Raw genomic sequence first — 17,660 nt, 5'->3', positions numbered from 1 at the left:
ACCCAAAAACTGTTTTTGCAGTGTGTTGCAATGCAAAGGTTGATGCAAACTCATTAACTTGTGATGGAGATGCTTCAGATAAACACATCTTCATGCCAAGACTGAAGGAGGGAACAGAGCTGCAGTAAAATGTACCACACATGGTAAGAATTCATAAGCCAGAAAGTTAACTCAAGGAAAAAAATCCAGCAAATACGTTAACACCAGCCATCTCCAGCAGAGTTTTACAAAATAAAACAAATAAAAAATAATATTTAGAGAGAGAGTGTGAGGCAATGAGGATTTATACAACTCCACCTGTGTGGTTTATTTTGAAAATATGAATCATTTCATGTGCATATTTAATGAAGAAGTTGTTATGATATCAGTGATTTATTGTTGTTGTCTGGGGATGCAGACACTGGGGGTAAAGTGGTCACCTCACAGCGAGGTTCCTGGTTTGAATCCCTGTCTGACAGGAGCCTCTCTCTGTGGAGTTTGCATGTTCTCCCCTGTGCATGTGTTGGTTCTCTTTGGGTACTCTGGCTTCCTCCCACAGTCCAAAGACATGCTCGTTAGGTTAACTGGTGGCTCTAAATTGCCCGTAGGTGTGAATGTGTGTGTGGCTGGTTGTCTGTCTCTAAATGTCAGCCCTGTGATTGGCTGGTGAACAGGGTGTACCCCGCCACTCTCCTAATGACAGCTGGGATCAGCTCCAGCCCCCAGCGACGGGAAAAGCGGTACAGATGATGGATGGATTGTTATCTGTTTCCAAAGTGAGTCTTGAAATGGGGGAAAAGAGTTTCAGGTTTTCTGCACATGCAGCCTGGACTCTCCTGCCGGATGATCTGTGTCGGTGGGAGGTGGTCTCTTTAAATCTGTTTTAAAGTAGATTGAAGGACGATGCATCAGGATGTAGATGCTTTGAATAATGACTTTTCTGCTCTGTTACTCAGGACATGCCCTTGCAAAAAAAAAGATTCTTAATCTTAATGAGGTTCTCCTGGTTTAAAGGGCGAATGTGCGACTTTTGATCCAGTAGAAGTCGCCCTTGAGCACCCGCATTGAACCAAAACAAACTTCTGTTTGACGACACCAAAGCTATTCTGAAGCCTCCGCTCTCCTCCAGCTGCACACCTTCAACCCACCTCCACTTGAGTTGAACGACGGAGTTATCAATTAGAACGCTCCATAATTAAGCATCATTAAGCGCAAGTGGAGGACAAAATTGTCCTTTGCTCGAGCTGCAGTCACCTCAGGTCTGCATTGTTGTGTTAGCATGCTAATGTTAGCGCTCTTTAGTTTGCTCGTAGCTTCACATTGCACGTAAATTGACACAGAATGACCGTGATCTGAAACACTTATGTGACATCCAAAGAAGCAATAAGTATGTTCTTCTTCTTCTCTCTAGTCCTTGACTAAAACAGCTTTTATACACAAGGGTAGCCGGCCGTCCCGTCCATGTTAACACGGCTCTAACGACAAAACAGCCAGCGGGACTCGAGCTTCTCACTCATTGTAGACAGTCATGATAAATACATTTTAAATAATCATTCTGAACTCCTTCTTCTGGCCAAAAGTCACCATTTCTCAAAAGCTGTAAATGTCTTTTTAAATGGACTGAACAATTATGAATGTTTTAAATAATAGAAGTTAAAACAGTTTTCTTTGATGAATCACATGTGACAGTCTGTTAGCGCTCATGGTGATACAAAGACAGAAACGCCTCGAAGACGACAGATTGCATGTCTCACCTGTCAGGCTATTTGTCTTGTAAAACTGTAACATGGCACATCCAGTCTGTATGGAAATCACTTACAAATCCCTAAAACTACAAGTGGAGGGGGAAACAAACTTTCAGTATAGTTGCTCTGAGTAACTTAGTTGCAAAATAAATTCTTAGAGTTAGGATGTTTTCTAAGAATTTCCCCTTAAAGTTCAGACTAGATCCTGGTAAAGATGAAAGTTATTCACAAAGCTTCTTACTCCTTAAGAAAGCTAAGGTGTAAAACTGTGGAGGACTTTTAATAGGAAGTAGAGTTTCTCAAGCTGAGGAGAAAACCGAGAAATGTTCATCAAACACGACATAAAAAATAGACGTTCTTACTCTTATTTAAACCGAACAGACGACAATGATTTGTGCAGACATTTCAATCCATCTTTGATTTTTTCCAGTGCAGATTGAGACATGCATGTTGACTTTCTCTACATGTGGTTACCTCCACAGGTGAATCCAATCGCTGATTAAGGCTCTTTACATGCTGTTATAACGATCAGCAGAGAGGCTGCTGCAGAAGCGGGTCTTCTAACATTTTGTAGGCTATGTACTTTTAAAGTATGTCTTCCAAATTATCACACATATTTTAATTTCAGAGTTCATGATTACATAATGTCTTTGATTGGCTAGATTCTATCTGTGACTTTTTTCTTTTTGGGTCAATCAATCACAGCTTCTGAAGAAATGTGTGTCACCTAGCAACTGGGTCGAGCCTGCCTCCTCACTAAGATAAAAGTTTCTGTCCATTTATCGCTCAGAGTCGCTCTGAGAATGTTCCTGATCTAAAAATCCTCGCTAGACTTTTTGAAAGTTAGGAGCTCTCAGAGAGGATTCTCAGGATGTTTGAGAATGAAACTTTACAGTTTATCCGTTTGGTTAAATAGTAAAGAGATGTTTTTCACTGAAACTAACGACTGCCTTGTGAAGATTTTAAAACAGGTGTGATGTGTGCTCTCCTTCTGGTCTTTGTCAGTATTCGTGTGTATCTTGGCTCCATTAGGAAAACTATTCTAATGCATATCATAGTAAGTTACTCCTCAGGTTACCAGTTTTTTTAATTAAGTACGGTGGCCCTGAAGGTCAACTGTGCAAATATTTCATGAAACACCAAAACATTTAAAAATACACATTTTTCAGGGACGGCAAAAATATATTTCACTTGCTGCAACAAAAAAAAAAAAGATACCTTCTGCAAAATATTTGGTACTGGTTTAGTTTTTATTCCATTTCATTTATATAATGTATGGATAATGCAATTTGTATTCAGTCACTGAATACATTTCTAAGTAATCTGGCCCAACCCCGCCGGTTTCCCCTAATCGCTGCAGTCGGAAATCACAGAATTAAGATTGTGTATTTTGCTTTCTTGTCTGGTGTTCACTCTTGCCAAAGAAGTGCTATTGCAAATATCAAAGTCAAAGTGTTTTATTGTCACTTTAACAAGGTTATATAGTGGTATAAAAGATATATACAATAATATACAATAAAAGAATATACAATAAAAGAATATACAATCAAAGAATATCAATCTTTCACTTCTGATTTGATATGGCTCTGCTCCACTGAGTATTTGAACAGACTGTTGTCCACCTCATGTTGAAAATATGGCAGCACATGTGGAGGCAACTTCCGCATTCTGCTCTCGACCATCTTGCAGTATATCGCGATTTCATCCGGTTCTTTCTTTGAGTCTAGACACTCTAAGGTTTTTCTGATTGTCCGCAGTAATATTTTAGACGACGCCTCACTGGCAGACTCGTCAGACGACTCCTCGCTGGCAGACTCGTAGGGCATCCTTCTGCTTCTCTTAGCCCGAGGCCTGGAGGGGGCCGACCTGGAGGTGCTCGTCAACGGCTTCGACTGAGAGTCTTCTCTGCAGACGGTGGACTCTGCCAGGGGAGCGCATGTCCCTGTCGTAGCGTCGCAGAAGCTGGGCTCCTTCAGAGGGGAGCTGGGATCCTCAAGAGGGGCGCAGGGATCCTCTAGGGGGGCGCAGGGATCATCTAGAGGGGCGCAGGGATCCTCAAGAGGGGCGCAGTGATCCTCAAGAGGAGCGCAGTGATCCTCTAGAGGGGCACTGGTCCCGTTCTCGTTGCAGGCGCCGTCAGAGGGCGAGTCAGAGTCAGCCAGTGAATGTTCCTTTTGAAAAAAAAAAAAATCACAATGAGGGGAATTTAACACGATGGATTCTTCAAACTGTTAAGCAAGCAAAAGCAGAAGATTGCTATCGTTGGGTTAACCTGAAATTTGGGCCGGGGTGTGGTCAGGTGTCCAGTGTGAGTACATGCTTCCCTCACTGTTTAGACACTTTTAGATTATAAGTCTATGGCTGTGTTCAGATGCTAAAAACACACTTCACGAGTGAGAATGAAACCAAGTTAACCAATGAAAGGCTTCATGTGAACAGAGACAGAAACCCCCAACTGGACAATCAGCGGGCCACTCCTTGTAAATGAAAGAAGCAAGAAAACAACATTTTATTTAACTCAGCAGAAAATGTAGTTAATTTACCCTGATGGCAAGATTTGACGCGGTCTCCTTCCTCTTTGTATGAGGCTCCAAAAACTGCAGCCGGGTCAGGATCCACTGCTGCCTGCCAGTCTTTTGGACTCCAGAAGTTCCAGGTGGAGGAAGTCTCTTGTAGCGGGTGTACTGGGTCCTCAGAGACTCCCACTTCTTCTTGAGCTCTTTCTCTGAGACACAAAGGCATTTTTTTGTTTTTTTTTCTTACCAGTTTATTATTATTGTTTATGTTGTGAATTTCACTGTGGACTGACGTGATGCATACACAGAGACTACAGATGTAAACTATCTTAACTCTGACACAGCTAATAGTCTGCACAGTACACAATGTCCCTTTCAGTAGAAATACATAAATCATGTCTACATGCAGTGCCAACAACGTTTCCAGCTAAAGTGACTACAGTGAAAATCTAACCTGATATGATCATTTTATTTACGATCTCACTCCACAGTGCTATTTTAACCACTCGGTTGGAGTACAGTTTGTCCGTGAGGTCGAACAGAGGCGGTCTCTCCTGGATCATTGTGATCAGACGGCCCTCTGTTGCCTCTGTCCAGGCCGCCATGATGTTGTGATACTCAGATGAGACCGTCCGAGGGTACTTCTTCTCATGTGTGCCCTCTTGACTGTGGTCGTTTACTTGCTGTCGTCACTTCCGGTTTTCATTCTCGTGAATTGATTGGCTGAGCTGAACAGCCACTCAGAGTGATTCCTCTCACCAAACCGCTTGCAGAGTTTATTATTTTTATATATATATATAAAACAAAATTATACAAACTCTTAAAGAGGATGAACATACAACAGCAAAATACACAGGAACAAGTTAATTCAAACTTAAATCAAGACTAGGGGGATTATATATAAAAATAAATGAATAAAAATCAAACTTTTCCAAAAGGAGCAAGGACAAAATAATTCAACAAGGGCTAGAAATCAAAACAACAAGAATTTAGATGAGTCAGCACTAATCTTTCCAGCAATCCTGCTAGATTTCAAACTGTAATGCTAAACTGCTAATCTAAATCACAGAGTGGCCATAAGTTAGCTGACATAACACATTTTTTGTAATTGATTATAAGTGTTTGTTTTTTTGTTGCTGCTTGTTTTAATATGCTTTTAATCATTGGAAATGAGGGAAACCTCAATGTCCCTTGTTTCTACACCTTAATTTATACACTTCATTGTGGACAGAATATATTTATTTTTTTAAATACAGTTTTTCGGAGATTTTGTGATCGTCTTCAATATAATTGTTTGTCTTATTCATTTTCTGTCGATTATTTATTAAATATTGTTATTATTATTTATTATTATGTATTACTGCCGTGTTAGTTCGAGGTTTTAAGGGACACGTATTAAAAATGAGTTTCCACTACCACCTAGTGGCCAAAGTGTGGAACTGCAACACAAAAATTAAATCATCATTAGAGTTGTCATATTATTTTGAAAGTATTCACCGGAAAAGGCTAAGTATTTTATTTCCACTAGCTTGACTAGTTTTGGTCATTGTAGTTCAAACTGTGGCCACAGGAGGGCGCCAAAACCCCGAAAGAATTAACCGTAATACTAAACTGCTAATGTAAGTCACAGAGTGGTCCTGCATTACGTTAGAGTAATAAAATCGACCTTGGTAGACACATAACGAGATAATATCATTATGAACGACTGAAACGAAAACATATTTATAAATAAATAACAAATTGTTCGTTTTGAAAATGGTTCTGTTAATAATCCCTGTTGTTCTGCAGTCTTGTTGTCATAGACATTAACTAAAGTTGCACCCATGTAAACAAGCTAGATACAATTATATTTAATCACTATAGACAGAGGTGACGCCCATTGACCACTGGATAGCAGTTTTTTATTATAGTATAAATTGTTTTAAATGAATTAAGTAGCGTTGTTGATCACAGTAGAGTCAAGGCAGACAGAGTAGCAAAGTAATACTTCCGGTCAATGGTTTCCAAACAAAACTCAAGACTGAAACAAATATAAAACAAACGAACTGTTCATTACTTTGTCCCTTGCAGTTGGGCACAATTTTGCTAACTTAAAGGATAATACAACGAAAGAAGAGCCGCCATAACTTCGCAAACATTAAACAGAAATAAAGGAGCGTCGATGGCGACTAGGAACCATTCTCCTGGTGGTCCTATGTTTACTGTCGACTACATAAACAAGCGGGACAACGACGTTGGTTACGGTGTGTAGACGAGTGGACGCACCGGTAAATCAGCTAGAAATGCTTAATTAAGTTTGTTGTTATCGTCTCCATGAGCTCGACTTCTGCTTATTGTTCACGTCCCTTCATTTAAAGTTCATTTCCTGTTAAATTTTCAACTTTGAATGAAGGCGGTAAAGTCTCGACACGGCTAGCTAACGTGTTAGCATCTGCTGCTAACAGATTACGGATGTTTTGATACAAAGAAACCACGTTATCGAGATTTATGTTGAATTATAACAACCTTCACTCCACTTTACGGGCTTCTGATAAAGGATACACTTCCACTGATCACCAACAAACAGATAAATTACAGCTAGGGCTTCTCTGTCGTTTTTTATATCTTATTTAAGACATTTAACTTTTTGTTTACAGTTTACTATCCAGAAGCAGAGAAACCAACAACAATGACTTCCCTGGTAAGTTTTCTCTTTTGTGACTTTTAATCAGGGACCGTGCATCACATCACAATTTAATCAGGAAGCGATGACTGCTGGAGACATAGAGGGGACCAGGAAGCTTATCATTACCATATCAGTAATTATAATAACTTCATTTGTAGAGCACATTTAAAAACATATGCGTTGACATAAACATCAACAGTCGGACTCTGCTGTTACTGTGGCCTTCCTGAAGTTAAGAAACATCTGTCCTTTTAGAACATTAAGTTAACATGTTGATTGTATTGTTTCTTGTATAACTATGTAGATGTTGATGTTGTCCAGTTTTAGCAGAAACATGAGTACGGTTTTATTTGTGCATCTTCTTACAACACTGGAGATAGTTGTGATAATGATGTGTTTATTTGAATTGCATGTTTCTTCGTGGCCTTCATATTAAAACAGAACATTAAGCACTGAGACGACAACATCTCCATTAACTCCTCTGAATGTGTGTGTGTGTGTGTGTTTCAGGGGAGCAGCACTTCCTCGGGCACAGAATACACTGTGAGAGTCCCAAAGTGAGTACCATGGACTGACATGCAAATATTCAGGCTCGGTCCAAGCCCTGCGACTGATTCTCTGTGCGATAGAAGTGGACACAAAAAGGAAACACAGACATTTCCTGATAGTTTGTGTGCAAAGATGAAATGTTCCTGATAAGTAAAACAAAACTTTGAAATTGAGGAATGAATGAAACCTTTTTTAACCCTCTGGGAAATTTGCCTAAAAACACAACGTAAGAAAGTAAAAATGTCAACAACCACACAGGACAGCACATAGAAACATAGAACACATTTATTAAAGCACAGCATGAATACATGTAGGGATTGTTAATGTCTTTATTTCTGTGGTGTTTAAAGGAAAAAGCAGGTGCAGTGACTGACTTTTTATTTGCTCTTCTGTTTGTGTTGTAGAAACACCAGCAAGAAGTACAACATCATGGCCTTCAATTCAGGAGACAAAGTCAACTGTTCCGCCTGGACACAGGTGGGTTCAAGTCCGGGTGTCAACGCATGACTGACAGCACTTGTTTTCTTATAGGGCCTCGGATTCGCCCGATAGATCACTTTAAAGCGACCTATTTACCCCTTTATAGAAACATGGAGAGTAAGCAGTCATAATAACAATGCTTTAGTTTGAAGCGTCTTAACATCTCCTTCCTCCTTCTCTCAGGCTCGAATGGAAAGAGACATGAGCGCTCGGCGGATATACGGGGAAGAAGAGTCGCAGGACGGCGCGGCCGGCAGTGAGTTTGGTAAAAAACAGCGAGAGGAAGCACGGAGGAAGAAGTATGGTATCGTGACGCGTGAGTTCAAAGTGGAGGACCAGCCCTGGATCTTAAAGGTCAACGGGAAGGCAGGCAAGAGGTGAGACCCTGACGCTTCTTGACGCCCTGACTGACTTATTTTCAACAATAAATGTACGATCTTCACATGACGGAATATCTGCGCTGTGACTGAAGCAGATGTTATAGATTTGTGTTTCTCTCCAGTTAAACAGATCAGGTGATGGATCCTCCTGTGTACAATAAAACTAAAGTACTCTCTCCTGTCTGTGTTTATGTTTGTGTCAGGTTCAAAGGTCAAAAGAAGGGTGGTGTTACAGAAAATGCATCCTACTACATCTTCACTCAGTGTCCCGATGGAGCGTTTGAGGCATTTCCTGTCCACGGCTGGTACAACTTCACACCTCTGGCCAAGCACCGAACTCTCACTGCTGAGGAGGCCGAGGAGGAGTGGGGCAGGTGAGAGAGGGGGATGGGTGGGGGACGGGGGGGCAAAGAGGGAGGGTGGGTTGCTTTTATAGTGAACAAAAAAACCCCACTCAGTTCACCCATCTGGTGTTTATAAACCTCAAGCTCAATCTTCTCCTCTTACAGGCGGAACAAAGTAGTGAATCACTTCAGCATCATGCTTCAGAGACGATTCAGGGAGCAGGAGCGAGGGCCGGACGATGAAGATGAGGGAGAGAAGTCTGGGAAGAAGAAGAAGAAGGGCGGTGGGAGAGGGGGCGACCTGCGCATTCACGACCTGGAAGAAGACCTGGAGATGAGCAGCGACGACAGCGACAGCAGTATGGGAGACGGTAAGGAGAGAGAAACTGGTGGGACTAAAGAGAGAGAGGGGATAGTCCTCTGTAAGGAAAGAGTTGTTTTCTTCCCTCTGTCAGCAAGTTATCTTCTCCTTTTTCTTTTTTTTTTTTGGACAGATGGAGAGAGCAAGGCGAAGGCGAAGAAAGACAAGGGGAAGGGAAAAGGAAAGAAGAAGAAGAAAAAGGGCGGCGAGCACGAGGCGTTAGAGGACAGCGATGACGGCGACTACGAGGGTCTGGAGGTGGATTACATGTCGGACGAAAGCAGGTCAGATCCATGTCATTGTTTCACAAGATGTCTGGTCTGGAAAAAAAAAAGTGTTTTTTTTTTGTTTTGTCTTTAACCAGAACGTTGTTTTGTTTTCCAAACACAGTTCAGATGAGGAGCCAGAGAAGGGACAGCCCAGCAAAGCAGAGGAGCATCCAAAAGGTAAACAACTACTACAGATTTGAGTTCTCTAATGAGAGTGTGTCCTCACACTGCCAACAATTCTCTTTCATTATAAGTTCCATTAGAAATAACATTAGATTGTATAAGCACTTTTTTTTATATATATATCTCTGTGCTTTATTGAACAAGTGGTCAAATGTTTGTCCTTGTTGTAGGCATCGACGAGGCGTCTGAAAGCGAGGAAGAGAGCGAGGAGGAGAAGCCGAACGAAGAGGAGACAAAAGAGGAGGAGGAAGAAGAGGAAGGGAAGAAAACTCCGGTGCAGGCGGAAAAGAAGAAGAAAAAAGGTGAAAACAGACGACAATCTAAGAAAAGTTCTTTAAGGAATCAGATCTCAAAAAACACGAGTAGTGTCATGTGTCTCCCCCTCCTGCTTCATTTGAGTTGTGTGGATTTTTATATGACAGACAGCAGCGGAGAGTCGGAGAGCTCAGACGACAGCGACATCGAGGGAGAGACGGCCTCTGCTTTGTTTATGGTACATAATGTGTCTTTCTAATATCAACAGAGAATGTGTGAAAGTGTTTGTCTTTGTTTTAACAAACATGTCTCTCTTTTTTTCCCCCTCTCAGAAGAAGCGCACGCCTCCTAAGCGTGGAGGTGGGCGTGGCTCTGCAGGAAGCTCCAGGACAGGAAGTCGCCCCGGCACGCCATCCATCGACTCTGCCGCCACCTCCAACACACTCCGCGCTGCTGCAAGCAAGCTGGAGCAAGGTGTTAGCCCGTACACCATAAAACAGTTTAGAAACACACCTTTAGAAAGTGACCCCTTTTATATAAGACAAATAAGAGATGTTTTTTATAAAGTAACACGTCTGTCTGAATGTCTCCGCCCCTCAGGTAAGAGACCGACTCCGGGTCCTGGCACGGACTCACCAGCTGCCAAAAGGCTGAAGATGGAGCCCAGCAGCCAGAGCCCCGCTCCTTCAGGGAAGAGTACACCTCAACCCCCGTCAGGGAAATCTACTCCTAGCTCAAGGTACTGAACTTCTTTACTGTTGTGCATGATAAATATGTCAGTTTAAAGTTTATTCAACCAGGAAAGCTTTTTTTTTTTTTTAAAGAGTGTCCTGGTGGCCACGACAGGCAGCGGCACATTTTAAGTTACAGACACAGGCATCGTCCACCCGATGCAGCCTCCTCCAACACCTACTTTCTACTTTTAAATGGTTTTAAATAGAGCAGCTCCCCCAGACCCAAATCCTCCTGCAGCACGAGCAGCGTACCTGGAAAACCTCTTTTCCCCATTTCTAGACGCTCTCCTTGGACAGAGAGAAAGAAGAAGCTTTGCCTAACGGGTCACAGATCGGAAAACTGTAGCTTCCAACATTTTTCCAGTGAATAAAATGAAACAAGAGCGAGGGAAGGAAAGTTAAGGAATGCTCTTTAAATAAAAACATGCCATGGATTTAGTCAATGCAGGCCGGCCAAGTCGAGCATACAAAGTACAATGAGGAGTTAGAGCCTTAATATTTGTTATTCATAAACCTCAATTCTGCATGGTGTTACACAGTATCCAGAGAGTGGAGCCACATGCATGTATCAAACATCTCTGTAGTCAATCAGGAGACTAAAAGTATCAGTAACAAGTCTCTCTTTTGGGGGCATCAAGAGAAAACTATGATGTAATCCTTAAACAAATCGCAAAGATATGTGTTTGAAATCCTAAGAAGAAACCGCCTGACTGGCTGTTTGTGAACAGGATTACATATTGTCTTCTGTGTCCCTCTGCTCTGTAGTGATGTGCAGCTGACAGAGGAAGCGGTCCGGCGCTACCTGATCCGTAAACCGATGACCACCAAAGACCTGCTGAAGAAGTTCCAGACGAAGCGCACAGGTTTGAGCAGTGAGCAGACCGTCAACGTGCTGGCACAGATCCTGAAGCGCCTCAATCCAGAGCGCAAGAACGTGAACGACAAAATGCACTTTTACCTCACAGAGTAACAGAACAACAAGAGGCGGGGATGGAGCGACAAGGTGACACATTTGTGGGTGTTTTTGGCAAACTCTGACCCCCTGGGGAAGAGGTTTAGGTTACGTTATTTTTGTGAGATGCCACAGGACTGAGGTTAAAACTGTCTGCACAGTAAAAAAAGGATTGTGTTTAGTATCGGGAGCTTGTTTATTAGAGTCTGAGATCTGCTCAGAGTCTGTGTGGTTTCTCTCCATGTGTGAACACTTCAACTTAGAGCTGGATAAATAAAAAACAATTGTTTTTCTTTGGTAGTAACTTTTCTAATAAAGACTGAAATCCATAGCAGTGTTAAACTTTTCTCTTTGTATCCAATCTGTCTCATAAAATCAGTAAGATGTGTAGAGAGTGAAATGATAAAGTGAGCTTACTATCTGATCAGACATTAAGGAAACATGCTGTTGAAGTGCTGGCTTCTCTGACAACAATGCAGCAGCCAGTATGTCCTCCTTCTAACTTTAGATTCTGCTCCTGAATGCTCTGGATTTGTTTGGACCAGAGAAGGTAGGTGCTTTTAAGGCACCCCACCACACGGCCGTTTTGGACGCCCCTCGGTTTGCCAGATATGAGAGCAGTTATCAGGTCAACAGGTGTTGCAGCGATGGAAGCGGGCAAGAGAAGTGGTTCAGATAGAAGTGATTGTACCCAACCTAAAAAGCCTCTGCATGTTTCTAATAAGCTCCACGAGCAGAAACGTGCTCAAACTAGGATCAATATTGGAGATGCTTTTGAAAAATGGAAAGAGGTTAGAACACAGAGCTGGATAAACACTGAAGCTACAGTGTCCACCACATGGTGACCTGAGTGAGCAGCCACTCTAGAGAGGAGGGGGGGAGACGGCTCTCTACAATGTTTAGAATTTGGACTGCAATACCCATGTTAAACACTAGAGGTCAGTTACATATTGTATATTGTATTGTATTGTATATTAATTGGCAAATGATAATACAAACACTTTAGTGTTTAAATAAATCATTTAATAAAAGTGTAGCACTCTGAACACAGCTTTAAAAAGTACAGCATTGTCTCAACTTTAATTATTTCAAAAACACTACAGTAAAATCTGCTGAATATTCTCAGGGGTACAGCCAGGGACACGAGGAACAAGAATCCATTGAACGTTACTTGTCACCTCTCACAGATTCTTTAAAAAAAAAAAAAAAAAAAAAAAACTAAAATATTGCATCGTTTTAAGTTACAAACCAGCACCATATTGTCAAACAATACCACCCCAGAACTAAAATAAGTCCACGTTTGCAGCTCAGTGTTTGGTCTCTTCATGTCCGGGCTTTGTCATAGTTGGTTATAAACCAGTCACAGGTCATCTTTATCGCTGGAACGACAGAAAGAAAGTAATCAAATCACTTTTAACCAGACTGAGGATGCATGCAAATATTCATTCAAATCTCTCGCTTGTAGGTTGAGCAGCACAGAGCTGTCTTTCACTGAGCCTTTATTTTAGCTTCTCACACTTCTCTTAGGAAAAGATGTCAGCAAAAGAAAACCGTTTTAAAACTCCAGCCACTCATACAGGCTTCAAAGTGACCTGTCTTTTTTCTACCTTCTTTCAGAGGGGTAAAGGTGAAGTCAGGGCGGTAGCTTCTCAGCTTGGCATTGCTGGCTGTCTTCTTCATCTGGCCGTCTGACATGGTGGTGTCATACTGGTGTAACGAGTCAAGGACAGTGTGTAATTTAAGGTAATACACCTATACAGCAACAACTATTTCTCTGGAAGATGAAGCCTCCCTGACAGTGGTGATAACACTTACTGCTGCAGAAGCGGCACATAACCATAACAAATTCTAAATTCAGTGTCTTGACTTCAGGCCAGGCAGCTTTAGTTCATCTAAAATAAAGTAGTGTACAAGGTTCAAAGAAGCCTCTGAGGAGTTAAAGAGATACATTAACTAGGGCCAATATCGATATTAGGAAGAGAAAAAATCTGATACAGCTAAATATCTGCCGATATCTATCTTTGATCTATGTTCAATCTTTAGAGATATATATTTAGTAGTAGTTCTTTGCCGTCTGCTTGGTGTGTCAGTATCAGCTGATATTATCGGCAGACTGATTAATCAGTCGGGCTCTAGCGTTACATTGCTGGGACTAGATCGTCAACATCGAATGCAGCAAGGATACGTTCATTTGGCCTTCAAAATTCAAAGCCTCTGCAATCATGTCCACCGCCTCTTTAATGGAGACCTCATCGTCTTCACCGACTGAAAAAGAAACAAACAGTTAATGCGTGAGTTTTATGTTCGCAAAGCAATGTGTCTTAACCTTCGATCTTTTTCCTTTGGAGCGTCAGACGACAGTTTCTCCAAAGTGCATTAAGACGATCACCACCACGTGAAAGCGTCTCCGCGCTCACCAGACAGGATGATGGGGCTGATTTCTTCATATTCCCTCAGGGCCCAAATGATAAGGCGTCCCAAATCCTAAGAAATAGGCGATAAAGGAAGTTTGATAACGTAGGCTTTTCTTAGCCGACGCGTTGTGATATCATGATGTCATATCATTGCAGGTACCCTACCAGAGAATACACAAACTGTCTTCTAGGAGCTCCAGAGCCGCACACAGTCAGAGGAGTCCCTTCCTCTGAAAGAAAAAAAAAAAGACTAAGTTTTAAGTGATATTATTCACACCTTGTAGCCTGTGCGAGCATCGAGCAGAAGTGCGTGTGCGTGTGCGTGTGCGTGTGCGTGTGCGTGTTATTCACTTTGGGCCGTGTATGTCTTGTTGATCAGCGCCGACAGCACATGACCGTTTTCTGTGTTGAAGTTGTCATAGGGACCGAACACGTTGGTGGGGATGACTGCTGTGTAATGATGACCATACTGCTGGAAGTAAGCCCTGTCAACACACACACACACACACACACACACAGGGGGAGAACTGGTTTTAAAAACAGGCTCGTCACGTATCAGCCAGTTATGGATGTTTTCTCAGTCACTAAAGCATGGATTTGAAGGCTAAAATAACAAAAGAAACGACTCGTCTAATCAGGTGTGGCCTCTGCAGACTTTTGTTCGACATGAATGTGATGGATTTGAACCGTGCCTCCACACCGCGCCTTTGTTTGCGTTGCGCAGCTGCTCACCTGTTTTGAACGTCGATCATCCTTTTAGCATGCGAGTATCCAAAGTTAGAGTCATGAGGGGGGCCATCGTGGATCTGTGAGAGAGCGAGGAGTGAAAGTACAAAATACATTCAAATAATTAAGACAGATATGTGAGCCATACTTGGGTGGGGAGGGGGGGGCAAGAGTTCTGTGTGCTGCAGAGAGTCAGTGTATGGAGGAGAGAGGGGGTGAGGTGCTCTGGGTCCAGGTGAAGGGGGAAGGTAGGGTTCACTGTCAAACACATTTTAAAAGCTTACCATGGTCTCATTGATGGGATACGTGGTTTTGTCGGGGAAAATACAACTGGACAGACAGGACACCACCTTGGTGACCCCCGTCTCATGGGCTGTTTGAAGCACGTTGTCGTTGATCTTTAGGTTGTCCCTCTGTAAAAAGTGTCAGAGTGTTACTGCCCTGGCATCACATTTTAAAGACGACATTTTCCCCACAGACCCCCACCTAGTCATCAGGGTCCACATATGTTCCCCTAAATTGTATCATTGTCTCACCAGAAAGTGCAGGTTCTCCCTCATGTGCAGGTAGAGGCCTCCCACTTTTGCAGCCAGGTGGATGACGTGCGTGGGGCGATACTTCTCAAACACCGCTCTGGTCTGTCCAAGGTCTCTGTTTAGGATTTCACACAGGTGAAAAAGAACATTTTGTAACCTTAGGGTGCTTGTTAAAATTCCCCGGTGCTCAGTGGGTAAAGCTGTGTTTCCACAACAGGAACCTTTCCCCAGAGAGGAGAGACTCTTGGGCGTAATCGGTGCGCTTCCATCGTAGGGACCAGGATCCCCCGTTCAGGGTCGCGGGGGGGGGGGGGTGCTGGAGCTGATCCCAGCTGTAATTGGGCGAGAGGCGGGGTTACACCCTGGACTGATCGCTGGTCAATAACGGGGCTGACATATAGAGACAAACAACCAGCCGAGGTGACCAGTGACAATCATAACAACCTCTTATGTTCCCCTGAGCGAGGCTGTACATTCCTTAAACCAGTGAAGTCTTTTTGCAACGTGCAGAAAAGTGCAGTAGAAGACAAATTGGAGACTAACACATTCACTCCTAAATAAGGATGTTACGATTCACAAATTTTTACAAAATGAGACTGAAGACAAATGATGACTGAGAAAGAATCCTTTAGGGGCTCAAACCCGCTTGTCAGTGTGGTTTGGCCTTTTCATGTTTCTCTCAACAAGGGGAGGTGATTGGAGCTTCTCGTCATGGTGTGGATTAAATGCTGCATCATGTCGGTTGTGCTATTTGTGTAGTTCCCTATCTTCTTGTAATATTTGCACTCAGTTTTTAAAAGACGGCGGTGCGTCCTCGATTTCTAAATCTTGCTCTGCAGCGGCCAATCGCCTCTGCTCTACAGCTGCTGACGCTCGCCATATTACTGCGAGTCATTTTTCAGACTACCAATATGAAACTTGACGCCTTTGAATCGATTTATCGCGATTTTACGATTCGTCTTTACATCCCTACTACTAAATATATACAGTCAGTGTACAGGACAGGAGGAACTTACGTCAGATTTGCATCCTTGGAAGACAGAAAGATCCACTGTTCTCCCTCCAGTTTCCCTGCTTCCAGCGCCACCACATGCTCGATGGCTTTACCCAGCAAACCAGATCCACCAGTCACCAAAACACGCATGGGCCTTGCTTCCATATTTGACCCGGGCTTTGAACTCTCCTTTTCCAAGTGACACAAAGAAAACTAAACATGATAAATAAACATTAGCTCCTCACTGCATTCCTTTAAATACAGAAAACATCAGTCAACTGGATCCCCCCTGCTGCATTTAGGCTCCTATGAAATTTGTTGATTAGATCTACTATCTGCATATTGCCATTATTAAGGTTTTGAATAAAAGTATGATAAATTCTTCTTACCTGTGTGTTGAGTCAGACTTTACTGCAGAATTTCTCTTTTCTGAACTTATCTGTAGACTCTCTCGTCTGACAGTAACTCCAGGTACTGCTTGGGTTTGTTTCCCCTTCACTTTCAAAGTGATGAACAGGGTGAAGGTGTGGGAGGTGACTCCTCCTACCACCTGTCTCTACCTGAGGTGCTACCACCTGCTGGTCACAATCAGAAGCAGCCTTATTGGCCAGGTGTGCTCACACACACTCGGTGAACTGAGCTCTCTGTGTACTAAAGTGTAACATTAAATTTCAGGAACAGTTTGTATCCAGGGTGTGAGGAGTCTGACTCTGCAGTGATGTCACCAGCCTGTTTCCTGAACCTCGTCTGGTGGTATATCTCCTGGATGGAGGGCAAGGTTGGCACCGATGATTTTTTTCTGCAATCCTGATTGTCATACAGTCCACTTCACTTTTTCTCCTTGAACCTGACTTACTGTGTGTAAACATTTAAAAACAAAAAGTGGAAACTTCAGTTGAATTGGGACTCAAACAAATCAACTGAAGAACTTTTAAAAATGTGTAAAAGACATCAAAAGTGACTTAAATATGCCAGCCATACAATAGATCCAGCATGCCATTGTTAATAATCAATGGGGGGGCAGCTGATAGGGTTGCCTATTGCTACCCTCCCGCCAAGCTTGAACAACCCCCAGACCTGATGGGAGGGGATCTGTTTGTGCTGGTGCTTGGAGGTATTATCTGATTAATTTCTTTAAGGCATTTTATTTATTTATTTTTTTGTATTTGTATGTTTTTGTATTTGTTATTATTATCGTTGTCCTGAAGTCTATCCTTTTTTAACCTTAGTGTTTAAAGATGGATCACTGAGAGGATGGAGGCACCAGGAAGGGCATATTCAAAACAAAGGGAAAGAAGAAAACTATTGAGGAATGATAAAATAAAAAAGAACAAAAAAAAAAGTGGGTAATGGACCATATCAATTGTGTTCCAGTGTAGTGTGTTGTTGGGTTATGTATTGATGACAGTAATATAAATAGTGCAGATCATGTTGTAGTAATAATAATGTAATTTGTTTGTTTGACTATGATTTGCTAGTGCATCATTTTAATTCTCATTATCTTGCCTTCTTCACCCTCCGATAATCGATGTTTCTGAAAATATGAAGTGATCTGATCCTCCTGTGCAGCGTGTGACG

General features: G+C 42.4%; 3 protein-coding genes across 5 annotated transcripts; 1 reads left to right on the top strand and 2 right to left on the bottom strand.

Moving 5' to 3' along the window:
• Nucleotides 1-3,165: 3,165 nt before the first annotated feature.
• On the bottom strand, nt 3,166-4,909 carry LOC109998799 (uncharacterized). The gene is made up of 3 exons (XM_020653679.3): nt 4,695-4,909; nt 4,268-4,449; nt 3,166-3,895 (listed from the first exon to the last, which is right to left on the bottom strand). Exons 1-3 carry the CDS (start codon nt 4,843-4,845, stop codon nt 3,281-3,283), a joined length of 948 nt encoding a protein of 315 aa, XP_020509335.1. The 5' UTR covers nt 4,846-4,909; the 3' UTR covers nt 3,166-3,280.
• A 1,477-nt stretch (nt 4,910-6,386) lies between these two features.
• On the top strand, nt 6,387-11,754 carry gtf2f1 (general transcription factor IIF, polypeptide 1). 2 transcript variants are annotated; one of them, XM_020653677.3, is made up of 14 exons: nt 6,387-6,483; nt 6,877-6,920; nt 7,416-7,462; nt 7,859-7,931; nt 8,118-8,311; nt 8,518-8,688; nt 8,824-9,029; nt 9,153-9,303; nt 9,410-9,465; nt 9,642-9,773; nt 9,894-9,964; nt 10,059-10,200; nt 10,327-10,465; nt 11,226-11,754. In XM_020653677.3, exons 1-14 carry the CDS (start codon nt 6,402-6,404, stop codon nt 11,428-11,430), a joined length of 1,713 nt encoding a protein of 570 aa, XP_020509333.2. In that variant the 5' UTR covers nt 6,387-6,401; the 3' UTR covers nt 11,431-11,754. The 2 variants fall into 2 exon arrangements, with proteins under 2 accessions (XP_020509333.2, XP_020509332.1); XM_020653676.3 differs by having other exon boundaries at nt 6,411-6,507.
• Nucleotides 11,755-12,619: 865 nt separating this feature from the next.
• Nucleotides 12,620-16,608, bottom strand: LOC109998800 (GDP-L-fucose synthase-like). Of its 2 annotated transcripts, none has more exons than XM_065964702.1 (11): nt 16,472-16,608; nt 16,105-16,271; nt 15,089-15,203; nt 14,837-14,965; nt 14,559-14,632; nt 14,178-14,311; nt 13,992-14,056; nt 13,830-13,896; nt 13,598-13,677; nt 13,020-13,119; nt 12,620-12,791 (listed from the first exon to the last, which is right to left on the bottom strand). In XM_065964702.1, exons 2-11 carry the CDS (start codon nt 16,245-16,247, stop codon nt 12,736-12,738), a joined length of 963 nt encoding a protein of 320 aa, XP_065820774.1. In that variant the 5' UTR covers nt 16,248-16,271; nt 16,472-16,608; the 3' UTR covers nt 12,620-12,735. The 2 variants fall into 2 exon arrangements, with proteins under 2 accessions (XP_065820774.1, XP_065820775.1); XM_065964703.1 differs by having other exon boundaries at nt 16,105-16,295; nt 16,472-16,605.
• Nucleotides 16,609-17,660: the final 1,052 nt, after the last annotated feature.

This window comes from Labrus bergylta, chromosome 16 (assembly GCF_963930695.1).
Source record: "Labrus bergylta chromosome 16, fLabBer1.1, whole genome shotgun sequence".
Lineage (NCBI taxonomy): Eukaryota > Metazoa > Chordata > Actinopteri > Labriformes > Labridae > Labrus > Labrus bergylta.
The sequence above is the reverse complement of the archived record's forward strand: the minus strand, read 5'-3'. Positions and strand labels throughout refer to the sequence as shown.

Excerpts from the sequence above, each read along its gene's own strand:
- LOC109998799 (XM_020653679.3), bottom strand. The coding sequence starts at position 4,845 with ATGGCGGCCTGGACAGAGGCAACAGAGGGCCGTCTGATCACAATGATC. Across the intron at positions 4,450-4,694 it reads AAATAAAATGATCATATCAG|AGAAAGAGCTCAAGAAGAAG; the intron begins GTTAGATTTTCA and ends TTTGTGTCTCAG. Across the intron at positions 3,896-4,267 it reads CGTCAAATCTTGCCATCAGG|GAACATTCACTGGCTGACTC; the intron begins GTAAATTAACTA and ends TTTTTTCAAAAG.
- gtf2f1 (XM_020653677.3), top strand. The coding sequence starts at position 6,402 with ATGGCGACTAGGAACCATTCTCCTGGTGGTCCTATGTTTACTGTCGAC. Across the intron at positions 6,484-6,876 it reads GGACAACGACGTTGGTTACG|TTTACTATCCAGAAGCAGAG; the intron begins GTGTGTAGACGA and ends TTTTGTTTACAG. Across the intron at positions 6,921-7,415 it reads CAACAACAATGACTTCCCTG|GGGAGCAGCACTTCCTCGGG; the intron begins GTAAGTTTTCTC and ends TGTGTGTTTCAG.
- LOC109998800 (XM_065964702.1), bottom strand. The coding sequence starts at position 16,247 with ATGGAAGCAAGGCCCATGCGTGTTTTGGTGACTGGTGGATCTGGTTTG. Across the intron at positions 14,057-14,177 it reads CAAGACATACACGGCCCAAA|AGGAAGGGACTCCTCTGACT; the intron begins GTGAATAACACG and ends TTTTTCTTTCAG. Across the intron at positions 13,678-13,829 it reads CAGCCCCATCATCCTGTCTG|TCGGTGAAGACGATGAGGTC; the intron begins GTGAGCGCGGAG and ends TTTCTTTTTCAG.